Here is an 18750-nt window from a genome sequence, read left to right on the forward strand (position 1 = left end):
AAAATGGTCCTTGTTAACCAAGAGGTATCGCTGGGCCCCTGACAGCACATCTGGGCTATTGGGTTTTTCTCCTTGGCGTACGAAACGGTTGCAAGGGGAGAAACGCCGCCGGAAGCATGGGGCGAGAGCAAAGCCCCCTTTCCAGCGCCCTTTCTGGTTACCCGGGGATGCCCGGGAGAGCTGGAACCCTCCCCGGCAGGCCAGGCCAGGCCAGGCAGCTGCCCGGCAGGGGAGCGTGGCAGGGTTCGGGGGGGCCCACAGGCCCGGGAGGGCCGCAGCCGTCTTGCCCCAGGGGAGACCACGGGGTCTCCCTGCCCTGCTCAGCCCCGGGGAGCCCCGTTGTGAGGTCAGAGCCACTGCCACTGTGAGGTCAGAGCTGGCCGCCCACACAGCCCTCTGGTGGGCGAGGAAGGATCCCACAGTTGCCGTGTGGCTGTTGCCCTGGGCAGGCGCACTCCTGCTGGGGGGCAGCGTGGGGCCGCTGCCACCGCAGCTGGTTTTGCCCGGACAGGCCGCACTGCTGGGGCTGAGGAGGAAGAGCTGAGCGGGGAGCCTGCCTTTGCCCAGAGATGGCGAGGAGAAAGGCCCCCCAGAGAAGACGCCAAGGGGCCTCCCAAGGCTCCTTGGGGAACGAGGCTGACCAACAGCCGGCAGGAGAGGCAGCGGGGCCGAGCCGCTGCCAGACGAGTAGGTACGAAGTGGGCTGCTCCTGCCCGGGGCTTCAGGTTAGGGTGGTAGCACGGACGTGGCCTAGCACGGTCAGTGGGGAAGCATGGGGAAGCCGACAGAGGTTTTCTGAAGAGCCCCGTGGCTTGCAAAGCCCCCCTTCTGTGGGGATGGGTCTCGTCTGAAAGCCCGGCTCGCTCTCCCGGCCAAAAGCCAGGGTGCAGCAGGGGCTTTTGGGGAGGCGGTAGCCTCGTGCTGCAGGGGTCGGAGCCCAGCCCTGCTAGCAGCACAGGGAGATTTTGCTGCACGAGGGGGCCAAGCCCCTGGGACCTGAGACTGGCCCCCTCGGGACGCTGAGGCACAGTCCTGCCTGGCTGAGGGGGGCAGCTGTGCAGAGAGGAGCGGGGCTGGGAGACCGGCAGTGCCCAGGGAAGAAGTGGGGGGCCGCGGTGGGGGACAGCAGCCTGTGCCCCCTCCCCGAACGGCCACTGAGAGGTGCCTGCCAAGGGGCGGGTTAGTGCCAGGGCCCAGGGAGCAGGGAGGGACGGGGTGGGAATCGGGCTGTGCTGCCGGGTCGGCTTCCCGAGGCGGGGGACTGCCGCTGCCAGCTTGCTTCCTCTTCTCCCGCTGCAGGCCTGTAAAGCAAAGGAGGGGGAAAGGAGAGGAGGGGACCCCTAGAAGCAGCCCAGCTGTGCTGCCCTCTCTCGCTGCTGCCGGGACGGCCCGTCCTCTGGCAAGGGCCTCCGCTCAGGCTACTCCTGAGCCCACCTCGGCTCCCGTGGCGTGGCGACGGTGGGCAACCGGCATTTGTCTTTTTCCTCCCACAGTAACCTCTGCATAGAGATGGAGGTGCTGACCCTGCCTTCGATGCCAGCTGCCGGCTCAGCCATTCAAGGGCCTGCCAAGTGGCGCAACAAGGCCACAGAAGTTGCAAGTAAGCTCAGCACTGCTGCTTGCCGCGAAGTCCTCTGGGGTGAGCTCGGAGAGCTGCAGTGTGCCAGAGCTCTGGCCGGACGTCACAAGTGGCAGGAGAAGTGCAGGCTGCCCTGCTGCTCTTTGCCCCAGGGAGGGAGTGGGTAGGACTCGGTGCCCACCTCCCCACAGGGAGCTGCAACACGTGTGGCTGGGCATCCCAGTGAAGAGACCTCAAGAGACAGGCCTAACTTTTCTCTGGTTTCTTTGCCCAGGGACGGCCTTCAGCCTTGCTTGCCAGCTGGCAGGTGCCCTTGTCTCCCTGTGGAGACACATGCTGAGCACAGGCGTCTTCGCCGTGTACGTACTATGTGTTTCTGCTGTGGACGGGGGGAGAAAGGGGATGTCTGAGGGTCAGTGCAAGCCAAGGGGAGGGCAGAGGGTGTTGTTGCCCAGCCAGCAGCCGGGGCTCCCGCTCGGGCGCTGCTCGTGCTGTGGCCAAGAGCAAAGCCCCTTGGCAGTCTCACTCCCACGCATTTGCTGGAGCCCCAAACTTTGGCCGCGGTAGGACAAACTGCCCCGTAGCCGGACGCTTGGGTGCAGAGCCAAGCCTCTGCAGGGAAGGGTTTTCCCCAGCTCCAGCAAGAGACCGTGCGGGTCGGGGAGGGCTCTGGGAGGAAAGCCAGACAAGGCTGCTGTGCTTCCCCGCTGTGCGGAAAAACAGCCCTAAGAGAGATCGGTGTGATCGCAAGTGAGAACAGGCCTGCTTTCTCAGCCAAAGAGAGAGCAGGGTCCACACCAGAAAGACTGCTGAGGAGCTGAAAAGCAAGTCTTCATTTGCTCGACCTCTTTAGTTCCCGGGATCATTTGCACTCCCTTTCGGAAGGTGCTCCTGGAGCCCTTCCTTTGGGGAAGATCTGCCGGCCGTGTCGAACGGTGTGGACAGAAATCGTGTTCCTCCTGGGCGCTGCTCTGTCAGCTCTCTGTCAGCAGCAGGCTTCCAGAACGGTGGCTTTTTGGCCTGAAAAGGGAAATCTGCCTGTGGAGGGGCTCGCCCGAGACTTGGATCGTTGACAGCCACAGGACTCCCTCTTTTCCAGGCAAAAGATGGCCCTACAGAAGAGGTTCTTGAAAGTTGTCATCTTGTTGCTCCCAGTGGCTCTTGGTGAGTTCCCATGGGCAAACACCCGAGAGCGACAGCCTGGCTGTGCTGGATGCCAGCTTTCAGCTGGCCAGATTTCCTTTTGGGCCAGTATGGGTGGAAACTCCCGTGGCCCAAGTGCTTCATGAGCATGTCCTTGACTGGGGCTGGCTTTCGGACTACCAGGAAGACTGGCAGTCTCCCAGCCGTGCTGCTGCTCTGGCCGCTGGTCCGAATGGCTTGCTTAGTCTGCAAGTCTGCGAGAGAAGGGCGTAGGTTTCCAAGCCTGAACGGGGGATTCCCAGAGGGGAGGGGCCGTGCAGGGGGGGCCGATGGAGGGGTACCTCTCCTAGCCCATGCAGCCTGGTCTCGGTGCTCGCTGAAGCAGTGAGGGGAGATGGGGAATAGCTCTGGGGCACCGAGCACACCTGAAGATCACGCCTGCGCAGTCCCCTCAAGCCTGGGCTGATGACCCCCAGTCAGAGGCGCGTCGTCTCTCTGCACCCCGCGTTCCCCACCTCCTCAGCTGACCTGCTGCCCCACCCCCAGGGCAACAGGGAGGAGACAAGGGGACTGCAGGGATCGCTGGCAACCCTAGTCAAATAACTGTCTCTTGGTGATGTGAATTGCAGCTAGCGTTTACTGCAGGACCTCACTGCCACTGTGGACCATGCGGGCCAAGGGACTGACGGAGGTCGGTGACTCTTGCGGGACGGGCACCTCCTGCAAGGGAGCGTTGCTGACAGTGGCTGGATAAATCACGGGCTCTTCTGCTTCCATGCAGGGTGACCCAAAGAAGCAGCAGCTTGTGCCGTGTCTTCCTAGGGAAGCCTCTCCTGGGAAGCCCCGGCAGCTCTGGTAGTGGATGCTCTAACGGAGTGTTTTTCCCTTTCAGGAGCTGACGTGTGAGTCTGCAGCAGAACTGAAGATGCAGCGGTAAGAGATGTTGCCTGAGCTGGAAGTGGCTCTGTGCAGAAGCGTCAGCCGACTTCGTCCTACCGGCACTCATTTTCCTAACAGCCAGGGCTCCCGTGCCTCCCCCCTGCCTTCGCCTTTTGCTCAACCTGGTGCAGAAGGGAAGCGCTTGCAAAGCAGGGAAAGCACCTGCGTCTCTCCTCCTTGCTGAGCTCAGACACCCCCAGAGGGGATGGGCCGCTCTCTGACAAGATGTGCTTTCTTGTTCCGGCAGGGACTTGCGCGCTTTGTTGGCGGAGCAAAACCAGAAGATGCAGCTTCTTCTGGAGGAGGTGGCTCAACTGAGGGCGGAGATCAGCAGTGCCAAGAAGGTGAGCCTGCGTTTTGGGGAAGGAGGCTTGGCTGGGCAGAATGCCCGAGAAAGTACTCCGTGGGGTTGTTGGTGGGCTCAGACTGCTGACTGCAGCAACCCAGCCTTTACCCCAGGGGCTTTGCTGGGTGAGCTTCTGCGCTGCACAGGCCCTTCTCCAGCCCCAGTCTAACCGGGCCGCTTCAGGCAGCGGAAAACTCCCGACAGCCTTCCCTTGGCACACCGTTGCCTCTGGCTGCTCTGGCTGGGCCCCTGAGGCAGTGGTGAGACCCAGGCACGCTCACGGGGCCAGCCGTCGCTTGCAGGGCCTGAGCCCGGCTCCCGGCTGACCTGGAGAGCGTGGAGGGTGGGGACGAGGGTGTGGGGGCCCTCGTCAACCCACCTCGGGGCCACGGCCACAGATACTGTTCCTCAGTCCTCGCGGCTCATGTCAGCAGCAGAGAGTCTTGCAGCTCCGTGGACAAAGCTTGCCTTGGATTTCTGACGGTGACGCTTTGCCTCCGCGGGCGCTAGAAGCCACGCTGAACTGCCCGCTGATGCGGTCCTTTTCTGTGTTCCTTTATGGCAGCGTTCCCAGGAAGGTCAGGAAGTGAACCAGGCAGCATCCAAGATGGCTTTGAACGTCTATGTCGAGATGTCTGACTGGGCCCTGAAAAGCTCTGGTATGGACACAAGCAGCCCAGTCTCCTTGCCCTGCGCTTGCCTGTAGCGCTCCCCAGAGGAGCCTGTGCTCCAGGCGCTGCTCTCCAAAGTGGGGGAGCTTCAATGCTTCACGGGGTCCAAGAGCAAGGCTGTGGCAGAGTGGCTCTCTCAGACTCCCTCCCAGTCCTGCCCTCGGCCTCCGCACGCGTGCCTCTGGTGCTGCCCTGGCACGCGTTCCTGTGCTGATGGAGGGGCTCTCTTCCTCTCCTCTGCATTTGAAAAGGGAATGGCCGGGCCGTCCTTTGCTGCCCGCGCAGAAGGCCCTCAGCTTTGGTCTGCTGTCATTCACACGGGCACCTGCTGTCTCCCAGGCCCCTCAAACCTTCTCCTCGTGGCACTGTGTGACTGAGAGACGTGGAGCTGGCCGGCGGCGGCACAAATAGTGTCTGAGCACTAAGTCTTCCTAGTCTGTGGCCTCTTGCAGTCAGTCACCTGCTCTCCCTTCCTTACAGGTGCCACCATCGACATGCAGAGAACTTCCGAGACCTACAACTGCAAAGAGAATTGGGGCTGCAGGGTTTTATGGTTCTTTCGCCCTGCCAACCCTCCTGATACTATCTTGCAGGTATTGTAGCGGAAATCATCAGTGCTGGTTTCCTTCCTTTTCCTTCCTTCCTTCCTTCCTTCCTGTGAAGTTGGGGACCAACCTCAGGGGCTTTCCCCTCAGTCCAGTGGTACTGCTCAAGCCCACCATGTTGATCAGGTTCCTGAAACCAAAGCTCGAACACAGGGCTGGGCTTGCTAGAAGGAAATCACTGGTTCCCCTCAGGAGGGGAACGGAGCTGAACTGCTGCATCTCGCCCATAGTCCTCTGCCACAGCTGAGTGAAAGAGCTTCTCCCTGGTGACCCCGTTTCCACGCTCATCCCTAACAGCGCCTTTTCAGGGGTGGGAGGCGGGAGGTGGGGGGTGCCCTGCAGAGCCACTGGGCAGAGACGTGTTTCTGCTCGGCCCTGACTAGGATGGTTTCCTAAGCGGTATTGTCCTCTGCGCCGTAATACTGAGAGCCCCCTTTGTCAGGCAGGGAAGAAGGCCTCCTGCCTTTGTCCATTTCCTCACAGGCGCCTCACTTTCGAGCTGAAATAGACCCCACAGATGCACCGGTGCCTAGGCTTCAAGCTACACAGGCAGCTGTGTTAGCCCCAACGCTCTCCCACCCTTCATCGCTCTCGCGTTCTGGTTGCAGCCGGGTCTTTCCCCAGGAGACTGCTGGCCTTTACAAGGGCGTCAGGGCCAGGTGGTCATCAGGTTGCCAGCACGAGTCCACCTGACCGCCGTCACGATGCAGCACATCTACAAAGACGTCTCTCCCTCTGGGACCGTCACCAGCGCGCCCAGAGACGTCGCTGTCTTTGTAAGTCTCTGCTGGGCGCTTCTGGTGGGGATCTGGCCCCGGGGGAAAGCCATGACCGGGTCTTGCTTGCTTGTGTGCATCCGCTGAGGTTTGTGTCCTGCTCTCTCCTGAGCACTGCAGTGCCCCAGGGGGATACTTCAAGGGCTCTAGAGGTTTCATCCCTCTTAAGACTTGTTCTGGCCAAGCACCTGGGGGTTCTTGACCAAAACTCAAGGCAGAGACTGAGCTGCACCCTAATCAGTGCTAGACTACTGCTAGAGCCCCAGGAGAGGCTGGGCAGATAACAGGGCTGATCCAGCGCGTACGTTCCCTCTTTGTCGGGACGAGTCTGAGCTGCTCTCCTTGTGCTTTGCCCCTGAGGGAGTGGATGCGGACGGAGAAGAGGAAACTCTCCTTGGGACGTTCACGTACAACGTAGCAAAAGAGGCCATTCAGACCTTCCCTCTGAAGGTAGGGTCCAGGCACGGGGACAAGAGCAAAACAGGTTTGCCTGCAAGTCGATGGCAGGAAGAGAGTGAATGCCTTCTCCCTGGGCAGAGGGGCCTGGACCAGCGCCGAGAGAGACCTGGCGGGGCTGGGAGGGCTGAGTAGCACGCGGTGGTGGCAGCAAAAGGATAGCAAGGGCAGGGCCAGGCCCGTGGGAGCACGAGTCCTGAGAGATCCCTGGCTGCACCCACTGCCTTCAGCAGAGCCAGCTGCGCACGCGGCCACTCCACCCAAGCAACGGCTTTGTGCCGTGGAGGAACGGACGCCTGGCGGCAAAAACCGTCGGGCGGCACCGTCGCTCCATCCTGTGGCCTGCTGGCAGGCTGGACAGTGTCCTCTCCTCCCAGCATAGCATGCCCCTTCTCTCCCGGTGCTCTCACGCCTGCCAGGAGGAAAGCAGGCAGAGCAGACAGCGGGAGCTTGGTGGCCTTGCACGCCGGCTGCCCCCCGCATAGGAGCACCTCCCCGGCCTCTCTGTCAGCAGAGAGCAAGCAGCAGAGGGAAGGGGCAGAGGGAAGGGAGACGCAGCCCCAGCCGGGCTGGCATGCAGAGGATGCCAGCCAGGTGCCTTCCCCCTCCCCGACTCCCCAGCCTGCCCAGCAGCCCCGGTGCCAGCAGCGAACCTCACATTTCCACAGCCGCTTCCAAGAGCTTCTTCCTGAGCAGGAGCAGGGCTGGCAGGGGGAGATACGTTGATTGCATTGTCGCTCGTAACGCCCCCGTTTTCCTTTCCCTCTTTTCTTTGCAGGACGCGCCGCTTCCCAGAGCCTTTTCATATATCAAACTTCTCGTGAAGACCAACTGGGGAAACCCAGCGTACACCTGCATTTATCGAGTGCAGGTTCACGGGAAGATGGCAAACTAGAAAGCCCCAGCCGCAACCCGAGAAGAAAAAGCAGGCCAAACGTAAAAAAAAGGAAGAAAAACGGGGGCGGGGGGGAAATAAACCAAAAGAAGAAGTTGTGGCAATTGAGATCGGCGTAGAAGACCTGTCTCCAAAGTGGGGTGCGCAAGAAGGTCCACTGGGGGGCGGGCGGGAGTGTGTGGAAAAGGTCAGAACTTGACTGCTTCCTAAAACAGAGGACGATATTAAGCATTCCTAAGATTCAACCTTGCGAGGAGGCTCCGCAAGGAGCACCAGCCTCGGGCGGGCAGAAGGACCCGGCTTCCGTTACGAGCAGGGAGACTGCCACCCGCCCCCAGAGCCGGCTCTGCAGGAGCTCTCCCAGGAGCCCGCCCACCCTCTTCCGGGCTTCTCGGCCAATGGCGCCCGCCAGGTGGTGACAGGCAGGGCCCCCCGCCAGCCACTGCAGAGCCCTTCTCTGGCCCCGCCCCGCTGCCGCCCCGGCCCCGCTGCCGTTGCAACTGGGCAGCCTGCAGGCGCGGGCTGCGGGCCGAAGCCCGAGCCTCGAGCCTCGAGCCTTGGTGTCGTCCCCAAAGGGGGTGTTGGTACGCGGTGTGCAATGAGCCAGTCTCACACACAGAGACGAGGCATTGTTGATTACAAAGCTGTGCAAGTTTGGGTGCTAGGTGATAACTCCGCAAAGCTAGCTCGCCTGGGGATTCTCCAGAGTTCCTTTTGTATACTTCCTTATCAGTTGGTAGGTTTCCTCAGACTGCCCTCTAATGCCCATCGGTTGGTAGGTTGCATATGGTTACACAACCTTTACTCTTACTACGCGTGCTCTGTGACCAAGGGTCTCTGCCTGGGCCGGGGTCTCCTGCCCCGTGGGTGTCATTTTCAGCATTACTGCTTAAGGACGCGGTTTAGCTGACTATCCAAAACGAAGTATAAACCTGATAATTAGAATAGGTAGAGCTGACATATTTTCCAGGATGTTCCTTCTTCAAGGATAGCCAACTCCTGATCAGAAGTTCTCTTAACTCATGGCTTCTAGCAACCTCAGGGGCGGTCACCCTGGTCCTAGACGTTGCGTACCTATTTGGTTTTCCTAGTGTGTGCGACATCTAGCTTCACTAAATTCTTCATCAAGTTTTAACCCTCTACTTGCTTAGATAACATTGGGACAGCTCTTCGGGGCTCCCCGGGCCGGGGGTTGGGAGCTCCTCCCTCACTTTCCCGACAGCGGGGCCGGAGGAGCAGACGGAACAGTTTGGCCTTAGCACCTTCCCGGCATCCGGGCTGTTGGTTTGTCGGTGAAGCCATCGTTTCTGTGAAACGGGCGTGGGGAGCCTGTCTGACTGGCCTGTCGGAAAGCCCATTCCTCAGCCCATGAATGTCCCCGTTCTAGATCTCGCCACTCTCTGTCGGGGGTCCTTCTGCGTCACACTGGTAGGTGTCGACGGGGAATTTTCGAGCGTTCTGACCTCCCCGTGGCATTTGGACGACCCTGAGCTGTCGCTCCTTTTGACGGACCACCGTCTCTGGGGTTCCCCAGAAAGGCTGTCCAGTTCTGCAGCCCCTGAGGTGTTCCCGTCGCGGGCTCCACCATCTAGCACTAAGGTTAGGCTCTTTGGTCCCCCAGGCGCTGCATCATGCAACACTTTGGTTTTCCCTCCCGCTGTTGCTACTGGGGACATTGTGTCCGGGGCTGTGGCGCCTTCTCCATTACGGACATCCCGGGCAGCCAGTCTCGCTGTCCACTCGGAAAGCTCGTCCAAAGGATTGCAGGGATGGGGAGGGTTAGCAGCCTGTGTTCCTGGCGGCTGTCTAACAGCATGTAGTATTGGGAGGGCGTCAGGGTAGCGGGAGCATTCCCTGGGTGTTGTCGGAGGATCCCAAGGGGTTCCTGAGAGGTGGGGCTGGTGGGCGGGCGTCCCAGGGTGCTATTGTGATGCCTTGAATGAAGGCTGGAGCTGAAAGACTCCATTGTATTTTGTAGCGCTTAATTTGTGCTTGCTTGAGCGACTTTGAACCTTTTGGTATGTAAGAAAACCTTGAGGTTTGTTAACAGTATGCACAAATAGATGAGAAGCCTTAAGTTCTGCTGAGCTTTGTGATTAAAACCTGCCAGGGCCAGCTAACTAGGAAGAAGAGATGAACCACCCCTGAGATGACCCGCACTGCGCATGCCTTAAGAGAGAGTTCAGTTAGCAGACACCAAGAGAAAATGACCACCAGAGGGTTTCAAAGACCCCAAAGACCACCGACCCATTTAATAGCGCATGCCCCAAAGGGCGGACACTGGGTAAATAATTTCTGGGAAATAACATGAATATGTACACCAGTTTGGGGAAATGTGATGAGTATGTATATATTAGAACAATATAAGCTTTGCTTGCTGTAGGTAACGGTATGCACGCTAGGAGGAACTATGCCCCGTGCATCCAGCGCTGCAATAAAGAATGCCTGCTTTCTAAGACTCCAAAACTGAGCCTTAGAGAGTTTCTTCGACCGGCTTTTTCGGTAACAGTTGTGGTTCTCACGTGAGGTTAGTAGGGTTTCTGGGTCGTCCCAGAGAATCCACTGGGGTCTCTAGGTCAGCCCAGAGGAGCTGTTGTGCATCTTGTTGAGGAGAAGGGGGCACGGTGGCCCTCGGCAGTTGCCCACAGGCCACTGTGGGAAGCGGGGTCCCCCCGTGTCAATGTGGAGCCTGAGGGGCCCAGCCCCAGGCAGGATGCTGCCATTGCTGCCCGATCCCACAGGAACCCCCTTCCAGAGCTGGACAAGGGAAGCCCGTTCCTACCCAGAGGATCACACCCAAATACCGCCCAACTGCTCGAGTGCGAGAGCCGCCCAGCCTGCCGCAAGGCCCCCAGGCGCCCTTTGCTGCCAGGGCCCTCCTGCCATCAATGGCACTGGCAGCTCTGGTGCCTGGACGGCCCACTGCACGGGGGCGGCCCAGGGGTCCGGGCAGGCCTGGGCTGCCCATGGGGAAACGGGCACCTCGTGCTCCCCTGCAAAAGCGGGTGGCATGGCTGGGTAAGCTGCAGCCCCGCACCGCCCCAGCGCAGCTTGGGCCTGCACCGGCGTGGGACTCCCACCGGCCAGTGAGGGGGGACGTGGCGGGGCTGTGCTCCATGCGCCCTGTGTCCCCGTGCTGCCATGCTGGGACCCTGGTACAGGCTGTGCTGCCCAGTGGTCCCTGTGCAGGGGACCCTCCTGGGCCCTTGTGAGACAAGGAAGGATCCCACTCCTATTTCAAACGAGGGAAGTCAAGCCAGAATCAGCAAGGGCGAGAAACAAAATGGTCCTTGTTAACCAAGAGGTATCGCTGGGCCCCTGACAGCACATCTGGGCTATTGGGTTTTTCTCCTTGGCGTACGAAACGGTTGCAAGGGGAGAAACGCCGCCGGAAGCATGGGGCGAGAGCAAAGCCCCCTTTCCAGCACCCTTTCTGGTTACCCGGGGATGCCCGGGAGAGCTGGAACCCTCCCCGGCAGGCCAGGCCAGGCCAGGCAGCTGCCCGGCAGGGGAGCGTGGCAGGGTTCGGGGGGGCCCACAGGCCCGGGAGGGCCGCAGCCGTCTTGCCCCAGGGGAGACCACGGGGTCTCCCTGCCCTGCTCAGCCCCGGGGAGCCCCGTTGTGAGGTCAGAGCCACTGCCACTGTGAGGTCAGAGCTGGCCGCCCACACAGCCCTCTGGTGGGCGAGGAAGGATCCCACAGTTGCCGTGTGGCTGTTGCCCTGGGCAGGCGCACTCCTGCTGGGGGGCAGCGTGGGGCCGCTGCCACCGCAGCTGGTTTTGCCCGGACAGGCCGCACTGCTGGGGCTGAGGAGGAAGAGCTGAGCGGGGAGCCTGCCTTTGCCCAGAGATGGCGAGGAGAAAGGCCCCCCAGAGAAGACGCCAAGGGGCCTCCCAAGGCTCCTTGGGGAACGAGGCTGACCAACAGCCGGCAGGAGAGGCAGCGGGGCCGAGCCGCTGCCAGACGAGTAGGTACGAAGTGGGCTGCTCCTGCCCGGGGCTTCAGGTTAGGGTGGTAGCACGGACGTGGCCTAGCACGGTCAGTGGGGAAGCATGGGGAAGCCGACAGAGGTTTTCTGAAGAGCCCCGTGGCTTGCAAAGCCCCCCTTCTGTGGGGATGGGTCTCGTCTGAAAGCCCGGCTCGCTCTCCCGGCCAAAAGCCAGGGTGCAGCAGGGGCTTTTGGGGAGGCGGTAGCCTCGTGCTGCAGGGGTCGGAGCCCAGCCCTGCTAGCAGCACAGGGAGATTTTGCTGCACGAGGGGGCCAAGCCCCTGGGACCTGAGACTGGCCCCCTCGGGACGCTGAGGCACAGTCCTGCCTGGCTGAGGGGGGCAGCTGTGCAGAGAGGAGCGGGGCTGGGAGACCGGCAGTGCCCAGGGAAGAAGTGGGGGGCCGCGGTGGGGGACAGCAGCCTGTGCCCCCTCCCCGAACGGCCACTGAGAGGTGCCTGCCAAGGGGCGGGTTAGTGCCAGGGCCCAGGGAGCAGGGAGGGACGGGGTGGGAATCGGGCTGTGCTGCCGGGTCGGCTTCCCGAGGCGGGGGACTGCCGCTGCCAGCTTGCTTCCTCTTCTCCCGCTGCAGGCCTGTAAAGCAAAGGAGGGGGAAAGGAGAGGAGGGGACCCCTAGAAGCAGCCCAGCTGTGCTGCCCTCTCTCGCTGCTGCCGGGACGGCCCGTCCTCTGGCAAGGGCCTCCGCTCAGGCTACTCCTGAGCCCACCTCGGCTCCCGTGGCGTGGCGACGGTGGGCAACCGGCATTTGTCTTTTTCCTCCCACAGTAACCTCTGCATAGAGATGGAGGTGCTGACCCTGCCTTCGATGCCAGCTGCCGGCTCAGCCATTCAAGGGCCTGCCAAGTGGCGCAACAAGGCCACAGAAGTTGCAAGTAAGCTCAGCACTGCTGCTTGCCGCGAAGTCCTCTGGGGTGAGCTCGGAGAGCTGCAGTGTGCCAGAGCTCTGGCCGGACGTCACAAGTGGCAGGAGAAGTGCAGGCTGCCCTGCTGCTCTTTGCCCCAGGGAGGGAGTGGGTAGGACTCGGTGCCCACCTCCCCACAGGGAGCTGCAACACGTGTGGCTGGGCATCCCAGTGAAGAGACCTCAAGAGACAGGCCTAACTTTTCTCTGGTTTCTTTGCCCAGGGACGGCCTTCAGCCTTGCTTGCCAGCTGGCAGGTGCCCTTGTCTCCCTGTGGAGACACATGCTGAGCACAGGCGTCTTCGCCGTGTACGTACTATGTGTTTCTGCTGTGGACGGGGGGAGAAAGGGGATGTCTGAGGGTCAGTGCAAGCCAAGGGGAGGGCAGAGGGTGTTGTTGCCCAGCCAGCAGCCGGGGCTCCCGCTCGGGCGCTGCTCGTGCTGTGGCCAAGAGCAAAGCCCCTTGGCAGTCTCACTCCCACGCATTTGCTGGAGCCCCAAACTTTGGCCGCGGTAGGACAAACTGCCCCGTAGCCGGACGCTTGGGTGCAGAGCCAAGCCTCTGCAGGGAAGGGTTTTCCCCAGCTCCAGCAAGAGACCGTGCGGGTCGGGGAGGGCTCTGGGAGGAAAGCCAGACAAGGCTGCTGTGCTTCCCCGCTGTGCGGAAAAACAGCCCTAAGAGAGATCGGTGTGATCGCAAGTGAGAACAGGCCTGCTTTCTCAGCCAAAGAGAGAGCAGGGTCCACACCAGAAAGACTGCTGAGGAGCTGAAAAGCAAGTCTTCATTTGCTCGACCTCTTTAGTTCCCGGGATCATTTGCACTCCCTTTCGGAAGGTGCTCCTGGAGCCCTTCCTTTGGGGAAGATCTGCCGGCCGTGTCGAACGGTGTGGACAGAAATCGTGTTCCTCCTGGGCGCTGCTCTGTCAGCTCTCTGTCAGCAGCAGGCTTCCAGAACGGTGGCTTTTTGGCCTGAAAAGGGAAATCTGCCTGTGGAGGGGCTCGCCCGAGACTTGGATCGTTGACAGCCACAGGACTCCCTCTTTTCCAGGCAAAAGATGGCCCTACAGAAGAGGTTCTTGAAAGTTGTCATCTTGTTGCTCCCAGTGGCTCTTGGTGAGTTCCCATGGGCAAACACCCGAGAGCGACAGCCTGGCTGTGCTGGATGCCAGCTTTCAGCTGGCCAGATTTCCTTTTGGGCCAGTATGGGTGGAAACTCCCGTGGCCCAAGTGCTTCATGAGCATGTCCTTGACTGGGGCTGGCTTTCGGACTACCAGGAAGACTGGCAGTCTCCCAGCCGTGCTGCTGCTCTGGCCGCTGGTCCGAATGGCTTGCTTAGTCTGCAAGTCTGCGAGAGAAGGGCGTAGGTTTCCAAGCCTGAACGGGGGATTCCCAGAGGGGAGGGGCCGTGCAGGGGGGGCCGATGGAGGGGTACCTCTCCTAGCCCATGCAGCCTGGTCTCGGTGCTCGCTGAAGCAGTGAGGGGAGATGGGGAATAGCTCTGGGGCACCGAGCACACCTGAAGATCACGCCTGCGCAGTCCCCTCAAGCCTGGGCTGATGACCCCCAGTCAGAGGCGCGTCGTCTCTCTGCACCCCGCGTTCCCCACCTCCTCAGCTGACCTGCTGCCCCACCCCCAGGGCAACAGGGAGGAGACAAGGGGACTGCAGGGATCGCTGGCAACCCTAGTCAAATAACTGTCTCTTGGTGATGTGAATTGCAGCTAGCGTTTACTGCAGGACCTCACTGCCACTGTGGACCATGCGGGCCAAGGGACTGACGGAGGTCGGTGACTCTTGCGGGACGGGCACCTCCTGCAAGGGAGCGTTGCTGACAGTGGCTGGATAAATCACGGGCTCTTCTGCTTCCATGCAGGGTGACCCAAAGAAGCAGCAGCTTGTGCCGTGTCTTCCTAGGGAAGCCTCTCCTGGGAAGCCCCGGCAGCTCTGGTAGTGGATGCTCTAACGGAGTGTTTTTCCCTTTCAGGAGCTGACGTGTGAGTCTGCAGCAGAACTGAAGATGCAGCGGTAAGAGATGTTGCCTGAGCTGGAAGTGGCTCTGTGCAGAAGCGTCAGCCGACTTCGTCCTACCGGCACTCATTTTCCTAACAGCCAGGGCTCCCGTGCCTCCCCCCTGCCTTCGCCTTTTGCTCAACCTGGTGCAGAAGGGAAGCGCTTGCAAAGCAGGGAAAGCACCTGCGTCTCTCCTCCTTGCTGAGCTCAGACACCCCCAGAGGGGATGGGCCGCTCTCTGACAAGATGTGCTTTCTTGTTCCGGCAGGGACTTGCGCGCTTTGTTGGCGGAGCAAAACCAGAAGATGCAGCTTCTTCTGGAGGAGGTGGCTCAACTGAGGGCGGAGATCAGCAGTGCCAAGAAGGTGAGCCTGCGTTTTGGGGAAGGAGGCTTGGCTGGGCAGAATGCCCGAGAAAGTACTCCGTGGGGTTGTTGGTGGGCTCAGACTGCTGACTGCAGCAACCCAGCCTTTACCCCAGGGGCTTTGCTGGGTGAGCTTCTGCGCTGCACAGGCCCTTCTCCAGCCCCAGTCTAACCGGGCCGCTTCAGGCAGCGGAAAACTCCCGACAGCCTTCCCTTGGCACACCGTTGCCTCTGGCTGCTCTGGCTGGGCCCCTGAGGCAGTGGTGAGACCCAGGCACGCTCACGGGGCCAGCCGTCGCTTGCAGGGCCTGAGCCCGGCTCCCGGCTGACCTGGAGAGCGTGGAGGGTGGGGACGAGGGTGTGGGGGCCCTCGTCAACCCACCTCGGGGCCACGGCCACAGATACTGTTCCTCAGTCCTCGCGGCTCATGTCAGCAGCAGAGAGTCTTGCAGCTCCGTGGACAAAGCTTGCCTTGGATTTCTGACGGTGATGCTTTGCCTCCGCGGGCGCTAGAAGCCACGCTGAACTGCCCGCTGATGCGGTCCTTTTCTGTGTTCCTTTATGGCAGCGTTCCCAGGAAGGTCAGGAAGTGAACCAGGCAGCATCCAAGATGGCTTTGAACGTCTATGTCGAGATGTCTGACTGGGCCCTGAAAAGCTCTGGTATGGACACAAGCAGCCCAGTCTCCTTGCCCTGCGCTTGCCTGTAGCGCTCCCCAGAGGAGCCTGTGCTCCAGGCGCTGCTCTCCAAAGTGGGGGAGCTTCAATGCTTCACGGGGTCCAAGAGCAAGGCTGTGGCAGAGTGGCTCTCTCAGACTCCCTCCCAGTCCTGCCCTCGGCCTCCGCACGCGTGCCTCTGGTGCTGCCCTGGCACGCGTTCCTGTGCTGATGGAGGGGCTCTCTTCCTCTCCTCTGCATTTGAAAAGGGAATGGCCGGGCCGTCCTTTGCTGCCCACGCAGAAGGCCCTCAGCTTTGGTCTGCTGTCATTCACACGGGCACCTGCTGTCTCCCAGGCCCCTCAAACCTTCTCCTCGTGGCACTGTGTGACTGAGAGACGTGGAGCTGGCCGGCGGCGGCACAAATAGTGTCTGAGCACTAAGTCTTCCTAGTCTGTGGCCTCTTGCAGTCAGTCACCTGCTCTCCCTTCCTTACAGGTGCCACCATCGACATGCAGAGAACTTCCGAGACCTACAACTGCAAAGAGAATTGGGGCTGCAGGGTTTTATGGTTCTTTCGCCCTGCCAACCCTCCTGATACTATCTTGCAGGTATTGTAGCGGAAATCATCAGTGCTGGTTTCCTTCCTTTTCCTTCCTTCCTTCCTTCCTTCCTTCCTGTGAAGTTGGGGACCAACCTCAGGGGCTTTCCCCTCAGTCCAGTGGTACTGCTCAAGCCCACCATGTTGATCAGGTTCCTGAAACCAAAGCTCGAACACAGGGCTGGGCTTGCTAGAAGGAAATCACTGGTTCCCCTCAGGAGGGGAACGGAGCTGAACTGCTGCATCTCGCCCATAGTCCTCTGCCACAGCTGAGTGAAAGAGCTTCTCCCTGGTGACCCCGTTTCCACGCTCATCCCTAACAGCGCCTTTTCAGGGGTGGGAGGCGGGAGGTGGGGGGTGCCCTGCAGAGCCACTGGGCAGAGACGTGTTTCTGCTCGGCCCTGACTAGGATGGTTTCCTAAGCGGTATTGTCCTCTGCGCCGTAATACTGAGAGCCCCCTTTGTCAGGCAGGGAAGAAGGCCTCCTGCCTTTGTCCATTTCCTCACAGGCGCCTCACTTTCGAGCTGAAATAGACCCCACAGATGCACCGGTGCCTAGGCTTCAAGCTACACAGGCAGCTGTGTTAGCCCCAACGCTCTCCCACCCTTCATCGCTCTCGCGTTCTGGTTGCAGCCGGGTCTTTCCCCAGGAGACTGCTGGCCTTTACAAGGGCGTCAGGGCCAGGTGGTCATCAGGTTGCCAGCACGAGTCCACCTGACCGCCGTCACGATGCAGCACATCTACAAAGACGTCTCTCCCTCTGGGACCGTCACCAGCGCGCCCAGAGACGTCGCTGTCTTTGTAAGTCTCTGCTGGGCGCTTCTGGTGGGGATCTGGCCCCGGGGGAAAGCCATGACCGGGTCTTGCTTGCTTGTGTGCATCCGCTGAGGTTTGTGTCCTGCTCTCTCCTGAGCACTGCAGTGCCCCAGGGGGATACTTCAAGGGCTCTAGAGGTTTCATCCCTCTTAAGACTTGTTCTGGCCAAGCACCTGGGGGTTCTTGACCAAAACTCAAGGCAGAGACTGAGCTGCACCCTAATCAGTGCTAGACTACTGCTAGAGCCCCAGGAGAGGCTGGGCAGATAACAGGGCTGATCCAGCGCGTACGTTCCCTCTTTGTCGGGACGAGTCTGAGCTGCTCTCCTTGTGCTTTGCCCCTGAGGGAGTGGATGCGGACGGAGAAGAGGAAACTCTCCTTGGGACGTTCACGTACAACGTAGCAAAAGAGGCCATTCAGACCTTCCCTCTGAAGGTAGGGTCCAGGCACGGGGACAAGAGCAAAACAGGTTTGCCTGCAAGTCGATGGCAGGAAGAGAGTGAATGCCTTCTCCCTGGGCAGAGGGGCCTGGACCAGCGCCGAGAGAGACCTGGCGGGGCTGGGAGGGCTGAGTAGCACGCGGTGGTGGCAGCAAAAGGATAGCAAGGGCAGGGCCAGGCCCGTGGGAGCACGAGTCCTGAGAGATCCCTGGCTGCACCCACTGCCTTCAGCAGAGCCAGCTGCGCACGCGGCCACTCCACCCAAGCAACGGCTTTGTGCCGTGGAGGAACGGACGCCTGGCGGCAAAAACCGTCGGGCGGCACCGTCGCTCCATCCTGTGGCCTGCTGGCAGGCTGGACAGTGTCCTCTCCTCCCAGCATAGCATGCCCCTTCTCTCCCGGTGCTCTCACGCCTGCCAGGAGGAAAGCAGGCAGAGCAGACAGCGGGAGCTTGGTGGCCTTGCACGCCGGCTGCCCCCCGCATAGGAGCACCTCCCCGGCCTCTCTGTCAGCAGAGAGCAAGCAGCAGAGGGAAGGGGCAGAGGGAAGGGAGACGCAGCCCCAGCCGGGCCGGCATGCAGAGGATGCCAGCCAGGTGCCTTCCCCCTCCCCGACTCCCCAGCCTGCCCAGCAGCCCCGGTGCCAGCAGTGAACCTCACATTTCCACAGCCGCTTCCAAGAGCTTCTTCCTGAGCAGGAGCAGGGCTGGCAGGGGGAGATACGTTGATTGCATTGTCGCTCGTAACGCCCCCGTTTTCCTTTCCCTCTTTTCTTTGCAGGACGCGCCGCTTCCCAGAGCCTTTTCATATATCAAACTTCTCGTGAAGACCAACTGGGGAAACCCAGCGTACACCTGCATTTATCGAGTGCAGGTTCACGGGAAGATGGCAAACTAGAAAGCCCCAGCCGCAACCCGAGAAGAAAAAGCAGGCCAAACGTAAAAAAAAGGAAGAAAAACGGGGGCGGGGGGGAAATAAACCAAAAGAAGAAGTTGTGGCAATTGAGATCGGCGTAGAAGACCTGTCTCCAAAGTGGGGTGCGCAAGAAGGTCCACTGGGGGGCGGGCGGGAGTGTGTGGAAAAGGTCAGAACTTGACTGCTTCCTAAAACAGAGGACGATATTAAGCATTCCTAAGATTCAACCTTGCGAGGAGGCTCCGCAAGGAGCACCAGCCTCGGGCGGGCAGAAGGACCCGGCTTCCGTTACGAGCAGGGAGACTGCCACCCGCCCCCAGAGCCGGCTCTGCAGGAGCTCTCCCAGGAGCCCGCCCACCCTCTTCCGGGCTTCTCGGCCAATGGCGCCCGCCAGGTGGTGACAGGCAGGGCCCCCCGCCAGCCACTGCAGAGCCCTTCTCTGGCCCCGCCCCGCTGCCGCCCCGGCCCCGCTGCCGTTGCAACTGGGCAGCCTGCAGGCGCGGGCTGCGGGCCGAAGCCCGAGCCTCGAGCCTCGAGCCTTGGTGTCGTCCCCAAAGGGGGTGTTGGTACGCGGTGTGCAATGAGCCAGTCTCACACACAGAGACGAGGCATTGTTGATTACAAAGCT

At 60.9% G+C, this 18750-nt stretch overlaps 2 protein-coding genes across 4 annotated transcripts; both read left to right on the forward strand.

Annotated features, from left to right (window-relative positions):
* The first annotated feature begins 130 nt into the window (after positions 1-130).
* On the forward strand, positions 131-12092 carry LOC138682089 (SUN domain-containing protein 5-like). 2 transcript variants are annotated; one of them, XR_011322304.1, is made up of 13 exons: positions 925-1458; positions 1508-1600; positions 1854-1938; positions 2679-2743; positions 3352-3413; positions 3615-3655; positions 3909-4005; positions 4573-4666; positions 5159-5271; positions 5892-6059; positions 6420-6509; positions 7294-7994; positions 11990-12092. XR_011322304.1 is itself a non-coding variant. In XM_069771457.1 (12 exons), the coding sequence occupies exons 1-12, from the start codon at positions 570-572 to the stop codon at positions 7408-7410; spliced, it is 1161 nt and encodes a 386-aa protein (XP_069627558.1). In that variant the 5' UTR covers positions 131-569; the 3' UTR covers positions 7411-10814. The 2 variants fall into 2 exon arrangements, 1 of the variants encoding a protein (XP_069627558.1); XM_069771457.1 differs by lacking the exons at positions 925-1458; positions 11990-12092 and adding an exon at positions 131-691 and having other exon boundaries at positions 1494-1600; positions 7294-10814.
* LOC138682090 (SUN domain-containing protein 5-like) lies at positions 10878-18251 on the forward strand. Of its 2 annotated transcripts, none has more exons than XM_069771459.1 (12): positions 10878-11381; positions 12184-12290; positions 12544-12628; positions 13369-13433; positions 14042-14103; positions 14305-14345; positions 14599-14695; positions 15263-15356; positions 15849-15961; positions 16586-16753; positions 17114-17203; positions 17988-18251. In XM_069771459.1, exons 1-12 carry the CDS (start codon positions 11260-11262, stop codon positions 18102-18104), a joined length of 1161 nt encoding a protein of 386 aa, XP_069627560.1. In that variant the 5' UTR covers positions 10878-11259; the 3' UTR covers positions 18105-18251. The 2 variants fall into 2 exon arrangements, with proteins under 2 accessions (XP_069627560.1, XP_069627561.1); XM_069771460.1 differs by lacking the exon at positions 10878-11381 and adding an exon at positions 12020-12148 and having other exon boundaries at positions 12198-12290.
* Positions 18252-18750: the final 499 nt, after the last annotated feature.

The sequence above is a fragment of the Haliaeetus albicilla genome, chromosome 26 (genome assembly GCF_947461875.1).
Source record: "Haliaeetus albicilla chromosome 26, bHalAlb1.1, whole genome shotgun sequence".
Classification (NCBI taxonomy): Eukaryota; Metazoa; Chordata; class Aves; order Accipitriformes; family Accipitridae; genus Haliaeetus; species Haliaeetus albicilla.